The sequence below is a fragment of the Camelus bactrianus genome, chromosome 16 (assembly GCF_048773025.1).
Source record: "Camelus bactrianus isolate YW-2024 breed Bactrian camel chromosome 16, ASM4877302v1, whole genome shotgun sequence".
Taxonomy (NCBI): domain Eukaryota; kingdom Metazoa; phylum Chordata; class Mammalia; order Artiodactyla; family Camelidae; genus Camelus; species Camelus bactrianus.
Window position 1 is genome coordinate 921332 of NC_133554.1, and position 15383 is coordinate 936714.

A 15383-nucleotide genomic window follows, 5' to 3' on the forward strand; every position below is an offset into this window, starting at 1 on the left:
GGGCCCCGCCCCCGCGCCGCGCCTCGGGACGAAGACTACAAGTCCCAGAGGGCCGGGCGCCCGCCACGTGCTGTCTCCGCCGGCCAATGGGCGGAAGCGCCGCGCCAGCCTGCTCCCGCCCCGCGGCGCGCCCGAGCCAATCGGAAGGGGTGTGTGTGCGAGCGCAGGCGGGGAGGGGGTTCGCTCAGGACCCGGAGGCCGCGCTCGCAGGTCCCGGGGTCCCGGTGGCGGCCGGAGCGCCTGGTCCGCAGGCGGCGGGCGGGTGGACCCCTCCCGCCCCACGCGCGCGCCGGCCTCCGCCCCGGCCGCCCTCCTTGGCTCCCACGCGGCGGCGGCGGTTCCTCCCCCTCCCCCAGCCCTGGCTCCCGGGGACCCCGCGATGCCGGTCCGCACCGAGTGTCCCCCGCCGGCCGGTGCCTCGGCTGCGTCCGCAGCCTCGCTCATCCCGCCGCCGCCCATCAACACCCAGCAGCCCGGCGTGGCCACCAGCCTGCTCTACAGCGGCTCCAAGTTCCGCGGCCACCAGAAGAGCAAGGGGAACTCGTACGACGTGGAGGTGGTGCTGCAGGTGAGCGCCGGCTGGGATCTGGGTCGCGGCCGGGGGCCGGGGGCGAGGCGGCCGGGCCTCTCGCGGCGCCCACGGGCCGGGCCGCGCCGCACCGCTCCGCGCCGCCGACTCCTCGAGCCCGAGGCCGCGGACAGGCCTTGCCGCGGGCCTGCCGCCGGCCTCCCCACGACCTGCCCGCCCCCGGGCCTGCCCTCTCTTGGCGCACCCCAGTCCCTGGGGCCCAAGCCGGCCACCGACCGCTGGTGTCCGGAAGCCCCCGTGACCGGCCTCCTCAGACCTGGATCCTTCCTCCCTGTGGCCTGTCGCCCAGGACCAGTCCTCCCTCCGGCCCTACTGGACCCTGAAGCGCTCTCCCACTGGTTTCTCCTGACTCGGGACCTTCCCAGGCTTGAGACGTGCCTCCTGCCCCCAACCCTCTCCTGGCTCCCAGAAAGCCTCAGGCCCTGGGGCCGCCTCCTACTCCTGGGATTTCCTCCTTGGGAGGGCTTCATCAGCCCCCTCCCTCCGTGAGCCTCTGAGCCTGAGAGCCCCTGCCCACCACTGACTCCTGCGCCACAGGCCGGGCACCCACGTCCTGGATGGGCTCCTCACTGTCTGTTAGGAGCTGGCCTTCCAGCCCCTGTACCCCAGTCTCTTCCTGGCCCAGGCACGGCTTGGGTCTCACCCCCTGGCCTACCCCATCCTCTTCACACTCCAGCTGCTCAGTCCCTGTCTTCTCAGTCCAACTACCTAGACCTCCTGTCCCATATCTGCGTTTGCCTCCTTTCTGGCTCCAGGGGACCTTCTTCCCGTGTTCTTAACTTTTACTTACACGGCCAGGGCTTCCTTCCAGTATCCTGTCCCCAGAAATCTAACTCACCCAGTTGTATTTCTCATACAGTATTTCCTTCCCATGTCCACCCGCCTCCCCCCAATTTGAGCTGGATTTCCAAGAACCTGCTGCCAGCCCCTGATGGCTCGGAACTGCAGCTTCACCTGTCCTGGCCCTTTCCTGCACCACACGCCCCTCAAGCAGATGGTGGCACACTTGACATTTTTCCCAGCCAAAGGAGATGTGCAGTGGTGAATGCTCCCTTTTCTCTCCCTTCCTAGAGAACTGCTCCTCCTCTGTGCTCCCCTGGCCTGCCTCAGGACCCCCTCCATTTTTCCCTTGGTTCTTAGCCTGATACCCCACTTCCTAGATGGTTCCCCAAAGTCCCTCCAAACATCTGTCTCCTTAAAAGGCCTTCCAGAAGCTTTGCAGTCCAATGTGCTGCCTTCTGCTCCCACGTGTGAGGACAGAAAGAGAACGTGTCTTTTCCTTAGGTTGGCCCTTTGTCCTTTAATGATCTTAAATCTTCAAGGTTTGCTCGTTGTTGAGCATTCATTAGACTTTTTTTCTTACTGGTTTTTGGAAATAAATAATTTTCCCTTATTTTGATTTGGAAAATTGTATTTCCACGTTAATTGTATCTTTGGTCTATAAACTTAAATTTCTATCATGAGCCTTGTTAGTGACTGTAACTGGAAAACCGCTGTGGCTGAGTTCTTTCAGTCTTCATAGTTACACGCCTGATGTGGCGAGCCCCCTTTTGCTTCAAATGTGAGAATTTAGTAGGAAGGTACAGGCTTTTTTTTTTTTTTTCCCCAACCAATCATAACATTCTAGAAGTGAGATCCCCAGTGTGGGTCATGTTGGGAATGATCCTGAATTTGTGCCCATCGTTGAATTGGATGGTTTCTGACAGGGTTGGGGACAAACGGCAGGGTAGCCAGGTGTCACAGAGGGGGAGGTCACTCTCTGTCGTTCGCGTGTTGTTTCTGAATTCCTGTCAGGTGCCAGTGTCCTCGTGAGCTCCTGGCTGTGGGGGTTGGGTTGGTGCATGACTGGTTTGTCCCAGGGCGGCCCAGAGCGGAGACCTGGCTGATGGCACGAGGCCACTTTGAATGGGTGTCTCGTGGCGGGGCGGGGCCACGCCCAGGAGTGCTGCCCTGTGTCTGGGCTGGTGAGCACCTTGGCCATCGTGGAGGCGGTCGGAAGCATGTGAACTTCCCCATCATCTGGTTTTTCAGCCAGGACTGGTTCCTTGGACTCAGTCTTCCTAGAACACGTCTGCCTTTTGTGACTCCACCTCTTTCTTGCTTTCCCTCTATTTTCCACAACGGCTTGGTTGAGATCTGATTCGTGCATAGCATACAGCCCACCCATTCAACGTACACAATTCAGTAGTTTTTAGTACAGACACACAGTTGTGTAACCATCACTGTGATCTAATTTTAGAACATCTTCATCATCCCCCAGAGAAACTCCATATCCCTTAGCTGCCACACCCTCCAGCCCGAGGCAGCCACTCACTTTTACCCCAAGACTTGCCTCTTCCGGACTTTGCCTGCCGATGGAACCCTGCAGCAGTGTGACCTTGTGTCCAGTGCCCATCGGGCCCAGTGTTCCCAGGTTCCGCCACATGGTGGCAGGCGCCAGCGCGTCATCCCTTGTTACTGTTGCCTAATAGCGCGGGGCGGGGGGGCAGCTTGTTGTTTATCCGTTGATTGGGACGGGTATTTGGTTGTTTCCACTTTTGGGTGACTGTGAATCACGCGGCTGTGAACATTCACTACGAGTGTTGGTGTACACATACGTCGTTTCTCTTGGGTATCTCCCTCCGAGTGGAACCCTGGGTCACGTGGTAATTCAGGGCTCACTGTTCTGAGGAACCGCCAGACAGATTTCCAGTGTCTGTACCGTCAGGCTTTCCCGCTGGCAGTGTGTGAGGGTGCTGGTTTCTCCGCGTCCTCGGCCCTCTTTTTGGTGGTAGCTGTCTTGCTGGCGTGAGGTGGTAGCTCACGGTGGTTTGGGCCTGAGCTTCCCTGATGGCCCGTGGCGCTGGGCATCTCTTCCCGTGCTTCCGGAGCACTTTCTTTTTCTGGCAATTCCACTTTAAAGCGTTCTTCAGACCTTGACGAGCGGCTGCCCGGGTCTTTTTCTTGCTACTGTGAGTCCTCTACCATCCAAGAAGCCAAGACGGAAACGAAGGTCCAGTTGCTGTGAAAGGCATGCTCCAAAGAGCAGCTGCTGGACACAGCTGCGCTGTAAGACCCGCTTGCTCAGTGCTTGCCTCGCCCCCCTTCTCACGGAGGGGCTGGTGCGGCGTCCGTTGAAAACCCTGTGCCCCGCGGTGTGTCTGAGTCCCCAGCCGTCGTCACGATCAGCTTGGGCGGAGCTGGGCGACACGTGGTGGGGTGGAGGCCAGGCCGGGATTCTGACTCTTGAGCTGTGATAATCTGGCAAACGTTGGCCAATTCACGGTTTGATTTTTAATCTTGTTAGCGAGTATCCCTGCCACCTGATCCCCTTTCCACAGCTGTGAAACCCCAAACCATATTGAGTCCAGCGAGACCTGCACACGTGGGACTGAAGGCCTCAGGGTAGAGCTCTGTGTTCTTCACACACGTTCTTTGCTGAGCCCTGTAATGCAGACGGTCCGAGGCCAGCGTCGGGAGGTGAGGACGTTGCGGGGTCTGGGCGGAGACCTCTGTCCCCACACTGGATGGTGGGGCCACTTCGCTGAAGCCCGCTGGCTTTGGTGCTGACCTCAGCTGGCTGGCTGGCTTCACCACAGTTTAAAGGTTCGCCTGAGTATGTGATTTATGGTGTGCTGGAGAAGTTGAGTCCCCAGATCTGAGAAATGCCAGAGACTTTCCTGGCTTCTTAAACGCGGCCTCGCTCAGCGCTGAGCCTCAGCGGCTGCAGGGCCAGCGCGCTGCCTCCTGCCTCGTCCCGGGGCTGCTCCGTGAGGGGCCCGGTCGTCGGGACGTCTGAAGTCTGCCCACTTGGGATGAGTCAGTGCAGGCTGGGGAAATGCACTGGTGAGGGCGCATTCAGCTGCGGGTAACCGTACCCGTCCCACGACAGCGTGAAGGCCGGGGGGCCCATTGCTTCCAACGGCCTGTTCCTTGCATCTTCCCGGGCTGTCTTCTGGGCATTCTCGGGCTGTTCCAGTGCCTTATCGCTGGAGGCCCAGGACTGGGCAGTGCGGGGAACAGATGGAGGGGACCCGGAAGGTTCGCGCACACATCTGATTGGCCTGAACCTGTGACTTGCAAGGGCTCGGGGTGCGCGCTTGCCTGGGTCCTTCCGGGCTGCCGGTCTTTCGGGGCGGAACTGGGCCCTGCCGGCTGGAGGAGGAGGTTGGGGGATGGGTGGGTGTGGGGCAGTGTCTCAGCAGCCAGCAATTGGTGGCCCCTAAGCGTCACAGCCCACGTGCCTTCCACCCCCTTTATTTGATTCGAGGCTCCTGATTCTTCTGGTCAGGGGCACACACTCCCGTCTACAAGATGGGCTCCTAACTGGTATGCATACCACTGAAGTCTTCGTAAGAGGCCCTTTCTGATGTCCTGGTTCACAAAGAAATGCTGCGGGCTGGTCCGGGCGTAGGCTGGGTGGACTTGCTCAGCCCCTGGGGCCATGAGGAGGCCATGCAGAGACCAGGTGGGGGCCCCTGTGCTGAAGGGCACGCAGGGTGTCCCCCTGAGGGAGCTGGAGGATCCTGGGGTCAGCGTGCTCGTCCTTGCAGGCTCGAGGGGCGGGAATGGCCGACCTCCTGGCTCCCGCACCTGCTGGACACACCCAGTGCGTGCCTAGCGCCTCCTGTTTGTGACGGGCTGTGTATCATCTCCCTGCAGCACGTGGACACGGGGAACTCGTACCTGTGTGGCTACCTGAAGATCAAGGGCCTCACCGAGGTAAGCGTGCACCTGGCAGGCGGCCTGGCGGCCGGCCCACTCGCCCTGCCCCTCCCGGCCCCTTGACCTGTGGGTTCTCTCTGGTCAGTTTCCTCGTCCGTAAGTGGGAATTCCAAGTGCCTGCTCCGTCCCCAGGGGCACAGCATCCGTGAGCGGTCACTGTGCTGGATGCTCGCCAAGGCACTGAGCGTCCTCAGTCTGGAGCCCTCATTTCCGTCTCCCCTGTTCCACTGGCTCCCTCCTTCTCCACTAGGAGTTTGACAATTTCCCATGAAGTTTGTGGTTGAGACAAAAAGCTGTCTCTTCCCACCTCAAGAAACAGCCAGCCAGGCAGGGGTAGAAAATGACAGCGAAATGCAGGGCTCTCACCGTCGCAGGACCGTGAGAACAGCAGGCTGAGCTGCGTGCGGCCGACGAGGTACTGCCTGAGCGGAGCGCGCACACAGCCAATGGCACGAGGAAACCAGCACGGTTTGTAACATGGAATGTTGGCGCTGATTCCAAAACTGGTCATTCTGGTCTTAGGAAGCCTCACGGAAATGGCTAAGTAGCATGAAAAGTCCGCCAACCACGGACAGAGATGCTGTGACCCTTCCATCGGGAGCTTGTGGCCCTGGTGAAGGCGGTGTGGACACCCGGCTCCGGGGGGAGGCGGTGCTGGCACAGCCCCTCCCGCCCGCACGCCGAGCGGGGTCCGCTGTGGCACTGAGGCCGCTCCAGGCTGGCAAGCGGCGGCCATCTCCTGCACCTTTGTCCTGCCCAAGCCGCAAGAGTCTTTGAATTCATCTTTTTTAGAACTTTTTTTAGCACCTTTACTGAGATGTAGTTCACATCCCTGACAGCTCACCCATTTAAACATACAATTCATGGGCTTTTGGCTCAGGCACAGCGTTGTATGGCCCCCTGATAATTTTCTAAATAATAACTCTAACATGGGGTCACTTGATAACCTGTGAAATGCAGAGAAGGGTGGTGAGTCTTTGAGTGGCTTTACACCTGTTGTAAAACACAGGTGACCACTTGCGTTTGCTCCTCCGTTTACAGTTGTTAAAATAGCAGACGTGAGTGGCCGGGGTCTTGGTCCTTAGTTGCGATACAGAAGTGTGGAAAACGAACTGTTCAGGTGCCTCCTACCTGCCTCATGTCCACCAACAAGCATGGTGTTTGAAGTTGGTGTGCCCTCTGGACATTAAATCCCAGAATTGTGCAGGAGTGGGTGTCAAATAGTATCCTCTTTGTGATCCCAGGCCGGCCACTAGGAGGAACAGGGACATGCATGCGGAGGCCCCACCCTGGGGGTCATGGCCAGGCCCCCCGTCACCCCTAAACAGGTTGGGGGGCTCCTGAGGTTGTGCTCGGTTTGCTTGGAATGGGGGAGACAGGTCACAGGGGGTCACAGGTGTTCATTCTGACCGACTCCTGGCACTGCCAGCCCCTGCTCTGCTAGGTGGGGGTGCCGTGTTCCGCTGGTCTCTCTGCCTTGCTGGCCAGTTGAACATTAATCCTCCCGGAAGACAGGTCTTCATGGAAAGCCAGACCCGCCTCCAGCCAGTTTTTGTGACAACTTGATCACTATTCTTGTCTCTCATGGAAGTCTTGAAAAAATATGAAGGTTCAAAACTCAGGAAAGCAACACGCTGTATGTGGCTTTTAATTTAACATCTCAGGTCAGGTGCTGACTTATAGAGAACTTTTCCCCATAGCAGTCCTTCCTAAAACAGATCAGTATGATTTAGTTTATACCTTTAAAATCTGGTTTCCACCCAGGAACTTTTCTCCTCTTTAATTCTGTGTATGTAAGTATCTGTTCCTGGATCCCTGCGACAGAGGGGTGAGGAGGTGGCGGTCCTGGGGGGATGATAAGTCTGTACTGTTCCAGAGCCCACTGCCATGAGGACAGACTGCCCGGTGGGGCCAGAAAGCACCTCTGCTGTCGTGGCAGTAGTGGCCGTGCTCCCCCGGGAGGACCCCACGCTCCCTGGCGGGCCAAGCCGGGAGAAATGGCAAAGCCATCGGAACAGATTTGTTTAACCGGGAGGGGCATACGTAGAGGGTGAAGAGGAAAGCGGACCTCTGTGGTCCTGGGGCAGCACCCAGGCTGGTAGGCTGCACGGGGGCCACGTGGTTGGTTTTTCCAAATGCAGAGAAACTGTAAACCTTGCACAGTGTTGACTTTTCCTTCCGTTCATTGTTTTCACATCTGTGGTGCCGTCTCATTAGCAGATGAACAGGTGGCCTGATGGACAGGAGGGTCCCGTACACCTGGTCAAGGGGGTGGCTCCTTTATTTCCCAGTGGTTGTGGCTTCCCAGGGCAGACAGTTTCAGAATGTTTCCCCAGCCGTGAGTGGTCTCGGCTCCTGTGATAGAATTAAACGTTTGCCTAGTATATCAAGGTATTCTGCCACCACCACCCCCAAAACCCAAAGGCTGGTGCACAGGGGACAGGGACGGAGCCAGCTGGAGGCGTGGTGGCTGGGCCATGGTGCAAGGGAGGCGGGGCTGTGATCTGGGAGCCTCTCTGGGTGTCCTCCTTGGAAAATAAAACCTACAGTTACTGTCTGCTTCGTACGTGAGGATATTCAGAAATGACTTGTCCGTCAATACAGAACAGGTGTGTCAGGGGATGTTCTCTGCTTCTGGCCGAGTCCTTGGAGCCCAGGAGACCCCCCCACCCGCATCCATGGCTACTGGACCCAGCTCTGGTCTGGCTGGTCGCTCAGCAGTGTGATCATTTTTTCACAGTTTTGGGAAGAAGTTAAAGCCAGGGAGGTTTTTCCTTTGTGAATGGTGGAAACTGTTTGACACCTTGTGTTGATATTTGGGTTTTTACCGTAGGAATATCCAACCCTCACGACCTTCTTTGAAGGAGAAATAATCAGCAAAAAACACCCTTTCTTAACTCGAAAGTGGGACGCAGACGAGGATGTGGACCGGAAGCACTGGGTGAGTGACTCTGCTCTGGGCCCTCGGGTCCGGTCCCCTGTCCCACCCGCCCACCTGTCCCTCTCTCACTTCTCTGCTCTGCTCATGGGAGCCCGCACCGCCCGGGGCGGCCTCTCACAGTAGGGTTGGCCAGGATGGAGATACAGTTCCTGCCCTGACTCTGACAGCACAGCTTAAGTGCAGCCAGGATGCCCCTGAAACCCCCAGCTGTCGAGTGGGGCCATGTGCTCACCCAGTGGTGGGCACGTCGAGGCAGCTGGGGCCCCTCTGCTCAGGGTCATGCAAGTCTTGTGTCTAAGAATCCACTTCTCAGCCTGTCCTTACAGCCCTTGGGCTTAGTTGCTGTGGTGATGGTGAGTTTTGGTTTCACACTGAGGATGTTCAGTGTGCTCGCCCCGAACCCAGCAGCCTGACGCATCAGTAGTGAAGGTCCTAGAACAAATCACGCTCCCTGCCCTCACAGCCAGCCGTTTGTGCTCTCTTGAGACCAGGCTGACCCGCGTCTGACTGGACCTCCCTGCAGATCAGCTGCTTTCTTACTAAAGTTCTCCCTTGAGTTAGGAAAGGAACATCTATCAAATGATCGAATTTAAACTTGAGCTTTTAAGAATGTGTTTGGAAAGCTACGTGCTTTGACCATTGTAGGAAACAGACCCTGAAAGGTAGACAGTCATCTGTGGCTCGGTAACTGGACAGAGCGAACAGGATCCAGTGTCCAGAGGAGTGGGGAGCCGGGGGAGCCCCAGGGCCTTCCTCTCCTGCACAGCCTGTCTGCCAGCCAGCCTGGTCCTGCAAAGCAGGGTCTGTGCGGCCAGTGAAAACCCGTTTGAGGCGGAATTGGCGGCAGAGGAAGTACCTGGAATGCAGCCCTTAATTTTCCACCGACTCTCACTGGAAACAGCCGGACTCTGGCCTTCTTAGGCTGGACTGAACTCTTTTGAGTGAGAGAGAGACTGAGGCGGCCCCCCTGGGCCCGGCCGCTGGGCCGAGGCGCTTTCCTCCCACCGCTCCACAGCCTGGAGCTTCCTGCTGCGCGCCCATGCTGAGTTTTAAATGTTTGAAAAAATTAAAGCAGGAGGGAAAAAAAATCACCTGTAATGACAAACACCTGAAACCGCAACAGGCGTTAACCTTTTCCTAAACGTCTTCGGATACAAGTCCTTTTTTAAAAACAAACACATGCCCGTACGGTGCAGCTCCCTAGCAGCCTTTTCTGGTCGCTGCTCCGCTCGTGGCCACGCGCCTCGGTGCCGTGTCCGGGCCCGCTTTGCCGCTCCCCTCTGGCACCGCAGGCCGGTTCTTATGGCCCCAGTGCGCCTTCAGCACTGCCCACTTGGACACCCCCTCACCGGCCGCCCCGCTTTGTCTGCCCAGGGACGGTGCCCGAGCAGAGGCCCCCACCGCAGCCACTTCCGTCCTGCGGCCTTTCCCCGGGCGTCCCCTGGGCAGGCATGGGGCCCGGAGCTGGACACCCCTGTCCATGGTCCTCATTCTCTGTTTTCTGTTTTCAGGGCAAGTTTCTGGCCTTTTATCAGTATGCAAAGTCATTTAATTCAGATGACTTTGACTATGAGGCGCTGAAGAACGGGGATTACGTCTTCATGAGGTGGAAGGTAGGCCCCGGCGGGCTCCCTGGGAGCTCTGCCAACCAAACCCGCTAAAAGAAGAGCCCCGTGAGCTTCTACTTTAAAGTTAATGGTAAAAACTGCAGTTTCAGAGGTTGGGGAAGGGAAGGAGAGTTGTTTGGTCTCAGGAATCTCTCAGGGTGACGCCCCTGTGGGCCTCCTGGGGTCCCTGACCTCGCCCCCCGGGAGGGCTGGCTCCACCACAGGTGAGTTCTGATCAAGGTAGCACCGTTCTGACTGCTGCTGGGGTCTCCCCTGCCCTCTACTGGCCTCACCCCTGGCCAGCAGAAGTGACCCTCGGCTCTTGGGGTGACTGGGAACCCGGTGATGGTTCCTGGGGTCGGGCAGAAGGTGCTGCTCCGGCCATCCTTCCCTGGGCTCTGGGAGAGGGAAGCGAGGCCTCGGCGCCTCCTACTGGCTGCTGACAGGCCTGGCGGGCTCAGGAGCGGCGCCAGAGCGTGAGCACAGGCAGGGCTGAAGCACAGGGGTCACGCCCCCAGCAGGTCCAGGCAGACCCTGCGATGTGGGGCCTTGGAGCAGCCTGCAGCTCCTGACCCCCGTCTGCCTGCAGGAGCAGTTCCTGGTTCCCGACCACACGATCAAAGACATCAGCGGTGCCTCCTTCGCCGGCTTCTACTACATCTGCTTCCAGAAGTCGGCGGCCTCCATCGAGGGCTACTATTACCACAGGAGCTCCGAGTGGTAAGAGCCCGCCCCGGCCCCTGCTCCTGGAGGAGGCCTCTTGGTGGCTTGCATGAGGGTCACTCCTGTCCACACGGCAGAGCAGGCGAGATGACAAAATGAAGTCCTGGGTAAAGGAACTCATCGCAAAACACTTTCCAGCAGCAAATATTTTCTGCTACGTTCATCTCAATCTCACTGGTTCTGTATTTATTCTTCCCAAATTTTAAGATCCCTCAGGGGACAGTGGGAACTTTGCCGTCAGCAGCCTTTTTAATCTTGTGGCCACCTGACTGCGGCCAGGTGACCGAGGGTCCGGAGTCCCTGGTCCTCTGTGTGCTGCCTGTGGGCTGGCGTTGGCCCTCTGGGGACTCTCCTGGCCCCTCGCTGCTGTGTGAGCCCGAGTCATACCTGCAGGGGGTCCTACCGTCAACGCCTGACTTCCTCTCAGAGCGTAGGGACACTTTCTCACAGTGTCTTCACCCATGGTGGCTTGTGAGGGCCGCCGCCGGGGCTGACTCAGTTTTCCTGGTCAGTGGGAGCAAAGGGCAGCCCCAGCTTCTCTGAGACCCGCGCTTACTAAGGTTTCAATAACGGCTTGGTTTACGAATGAGGTTTTTAAAACTTTTCATGTCGTTTTTCAAACAACAGCTTTATTGAGATGTTCACATACCAAAGGATTCACTTGTGTTTAGTGTGCTGTTCAGTGGGCTTTTGTGTTAGCAAAGTTGTGCAGCCGTCACCACTGGTTTAGAAAATTTTGTCCCCACAGGAGGACACCCCGTTCCCCTTAGCCGTCCCCCAGCTCCTCATCCCTCCCAGTCCGGGCGACCACTGGCCCTCCCCGTGTGTAGACGTGTCCGTCCCGGGCGTTCACGTGGGTGGAACCGTGCCCGGCGTGACTCGTGGTTCCGGGCCTGCGTCTCCCAGGGAGCGTCGTGCTTTGCAGGCCCCGTGTTGTGGCGGCTGTGAGTACTTTGTGTTTTGGTTGGTTGGTTGGTTTTTTTAATTTTTAGTTTTTGTGTGTATGTGTGTGCATATTTTTATTGCAGTGTAGTCAGTTTACAACGTTGTGTCAGTTTATGGTGCTTTGTCCTCATTGCTGAGATGTCTCCTGCCAGGTCGGGTGGAGCCGCTTTGCCATCACCATCGTCGTTGGTGGCCGGCACGCAGGGGGCTCCCGCCTCGCGGCCGCCGTGAACAACACTGCTGCCAACATGGGGGTGTTTAAGTGCCTTCTTCCGACTCCTGGGGGGAAATCGCTGGGTCACGGGGCAGTTCCATATTTGGCTTTGTCAGGAGCCCTTCTCCACAGCAGCTGCACCTTTGTACATTCCCACCAATGATGCGCGAGGGTCGTGGTTTCTCCCGTTTGTCCACGTCTGCCTGGCACTTCCCACGTCGTTGCGGTTGTAGCCATCCCTGTGGATGTGAAGGGCCGTCTTCTGGTGGCTCATGCATCATCCTTTCCTGATGATGATGATTTTGGGCGAGAGAGAAACTCCTTTTCCCTGTGCACCAGCAGGGGAGAGCTGACGCCCACACTGTCAACCCTGAGTGTCCCCACGCGGGGAGCATCCTGGCCTCAGTCTCTCCATTGTTGCTAGACCCCCCTGGGCACCGGTCCCCTCAGAGCCCTGTGACGGTCCCAAAGTCTAGTCGCTGTGTCTGGGGAGGTGGGGAAGGCGTGTGGAGCCCCCTGAGGTCGAGGGTCTGCTGTGACGTTACCTTTCCCAGGCTGTCTCTGGGCCCCGGGAGAACTGGGAGCTGCCTGCGTCACCCAGAAGCCCCGAGAACAGCAGGGCAGAGGGCGGGCGGCCGGAGCCAGCAGCCCCTCGTCTTCTCAGGCAGACTCACAGCTTCAGGATGGGAGCAAGGCCTTCCTTCCAGCAGCGCGTTCTGGGTGCAGGTCAGGAGGATGAGCCAAAGGCGCAGCACAGAGCCAGGCTCGGCCCGCCACCCTAGTCCAGGCTGGGGTCTGCCGGCGCTGCAGCTCACCGAGGTGCTCGCACCCTTGGTTGGTTTTCAGACGTTCAGGCCTCTGCCTTTCCTCCCGCAGGTACCAGTCGCTTAACCTAACTCACGTCCCTGAACACAGCGCACCCATCTACGAGTTCCGGTGACAGCGGTTCGGAGCAACAGCCGAGCAAACCGCACTTGGCGAAAAAGAGCTTTGCCAGGAAAGTCGTGCAGCTGCCGGAACCAGGAGAGTGTGTGTTCCTGTTTCTTTGCGAGCAGACTCGCATCAGAGCATGAATGTTCACCCACGGCGTCCAGGAGCGCGGCGGGTGGCACAGGGGCCACCTCCGAGCCTCCTCCCTCTCGCTGGCAGCTTGGTCTTAAGCTGTGTTTAAGCTACCTTCAACGCACTTTTCCTTCCTGCACAGCTAACTTCTGTATCACTGAAATGCCCCTTCCTTCTTCCACCCTGGCCTCCAGCCGACCGGCAGGTCGGCCCCCGGCGCCCTTGGCCTTGGCGCTCAGGGGTCCCCACCCAGGCCCCTGCCCCACTTGCTTAGCCGGTAGCTGAAGAGAAGGCAGCCCCAGCCCTGTGCCCCCGAGTGCTGCTCAGGGAGCAGGCTGGTCGCCTGGCAGGCTTGGGCGCTGCCAGCGCTATGACATCCGGGCCGAGCTGGCGGCTGGCAGGTGTCCCGGGCCTGCCGTCAGGGCCACAGAGCCTGAGGCTTCCAGGTCCCCGGTCCTGCCTACTCAGCACGTTTGCTCCAAACTTTTGAACTTGAGGGCAATATTAAACTTTAAAAAAAAGTTTTTTATTACAGAATAATTTTTATGGTCCCTTTAACAGGGATCCTACGGCAGATGCACAACTATTCAGAATTACATTTTATCGTTTTCACATTGAAAACAGCAAATGTCGACTTAGCAGTTTTATACCTGTATCTGTATGTAAATGCGTGTTGAATCAACCAGCAGTTGGGAGCTGCCCATCGTGGTGCAGCGGCTGTGCGGCAGGCGTGGGCCGTGTGCTCCACCTGGGAGCCAGAGGCCGGTTTAGCTTTTGCACAACTCCTCTTGCTACTCAAGACAGCAGTGCTTTGTGGCGACCTTCTCCAGCGGGCACAGGGGCCGCCGCTCTCATAAGACAGCAGGTCTGAGGTGTCAGGACGTGGGGGCTGGAGCACGGACACACTCGGGCAGCTCGAGGCTCACGTGCCAAAGTGTGTGTGTGTGTGTGTGCACGCGTGTGCGCCTGTGCACGTGTGGCTGCTGTGTTTTGTTTAAATGTTTAAAAAGTTCAAGAGGGTGGCATCCGCTGTAGCCTGCAGCTGCGGGCAGGGCTCGGGGGACTGGCGTTTGCCGGTGGTTTACGCGAGACTTAACAACCCGAGAGGGAGAGCTCTAACAGCCAGGGAGGTCGCGAGGTCGCGTGTCTGCGGGCGGAGAGAGCGCGCGGAGCCCTGTGGTCCCCGGGGTGGCCAGAGTGACTGCATCGCCATCCGTGCTGTATGTGCCTGAGGTTAAGCGCCAGGAGAGGCCTTAAAGGAGGGCACAGGGGAGAGTGGTGGTGGGCGTCCCCTCCCTGTGGCCCTGGGCTCCCTGCAGAGGTGCAGCCAGCCCACTTGGTAAGCCCAAAAAAGGTGGAAAGGTGATTCATGTCCATCTCCAGGGGTGAGTGAGAAACGTTTTCCTGATTGTGAAACTCCCAAAGGCAGCAGGCTGGCTGGCTCCAGTCAAACCCAGTGGGTTGCCAGGCAGTGGGGAGACGCCCTGCGGCAGCGTCAGTCCCGGGACAGGGGACCGGCTTCCTTCCACCCCAGCTCGCGCCCAGGCCCTGATACCGCCTGCATCTGTGCCATGCGGGACACTGAGGGCGAGGTCACCCCACAGCTGCCAGGGTCATGTTTGTTACCCCAAGGGGGCGGTCAGTGGGCAGAGAAGGGGTTGGCAGTTGGCTCGGGCCCACCACCCGGGTGGGCCAGGCTCTGTCGGGGGCCTGCTTGCGTCCTTGCTGACCCGGCCTTGGGGTGCAGTGGGCTGTGGGGGACGGAGAAGTGGCCCCTTCAGTAGCTCTTGGTCGCACCTGTGATGAAGGCTGGTTCTCACAGTAACCTGTCTGTCGGGATGGGAGGAACCCCCAGACAAGCCGCCCGACTTCTCTTTTTCTCAGTTCTCGAAGGAGCTTGGGCAGTCATCCCCCCGTGGTTATTCTTTCCTGAACTTCTCGGTCGTTCACACGCCTCTGGCACCGTGTGCAGTGTTTCTGGCTGGTGCTCATATTCGTCAGTAAGAAGTTAGTGCAGATCGCAGATTTTCTACCGTCTTCCTCCACCCTGTCCCAAGGACCGGGCTCTGACTCCTCTGCTCAGAAAGCTTCCACTCCGCAGCCCCGGCCTCGCCTCCCCTGTGTGGAGCCACCGCTTCCCACCCACCCACCTCTCAGACTTGACAGCATCTCGGCTGCGGCCCCAGCGTCACTGAGCGACGCCTCACCCGGGATGGAAGGTCTGTAGGTTCTGCCGGCTCGTCGGCTTCACAGCCTCCAGGGGAGCAAAGGGGTCTTTCAGTGTCTTTTGCTTCAGAAACAGGGAATTTATATTCTAAGGCCTTGAATTGATTTTGTTTTCCTCATAAAATAGTCTGATAAGCTAATTTTTAAAAAGAAATGCCATTGAGTACGTGCATTGTGGTTTAAAATTACTAATGGGCTCCAAGAGAAAAATAATACTTGATTTTCAACCTTACATGTTTTTAAAAATTAGATTTGAATGGGCGAAAAGTGTGACTATTTTGTTTCTTTAGGGAGGACTTGTGGGAAGGGTTTGCAGGTTTGGATGGGAGAGGTATTTTGCAGAGCTATCCATGTCCAAATAATTTTTTAAAA

General features: G+C 58.0%; 1 protein-coding gene across 2 annotated transcripts; it reads left to right on the top strand.

Annotated features, from left to right (window-relative positions):
• Nucleotides 1-126: 126 nt before the first annotated feature.
• Nucleotides 127-14936, top strand: GID4 (GID complex subunit 4 homolog). 2 transcript variants are annotated; one of them, XR_012499333.1, is made up of 7 exons: nt 127-568; nt 5231-5290; nt 8127-8234; nt 9746-9847; nt 10431-10561; nt 11313-11508; nt 12600-14936. XR_012499333.1 is itself a non-coding variant. In XM_074341984.1 (6 exons), the coding sequence occupies exons 1-6, from the start codon at nt 380-382 to the stop codon at nt 12661-12663; spliced, it is 654 nt and encodes a 217-aa protein (XP_074198085.1). In that variant the 5' UTR covers nt 129-379; the 3' UTR covers nt 12664-14936. The 2 variants fall into 2 exon arrangements, 1 of the variants encoding a protein (XP_074198085.1); XM_074341984.1 differs by lacking the exon at nt 11313-11508 and having other exon boundaries at nt 129-568.
• Nucleotides 14937-15383: the final 447 nt, after the last annotated feature.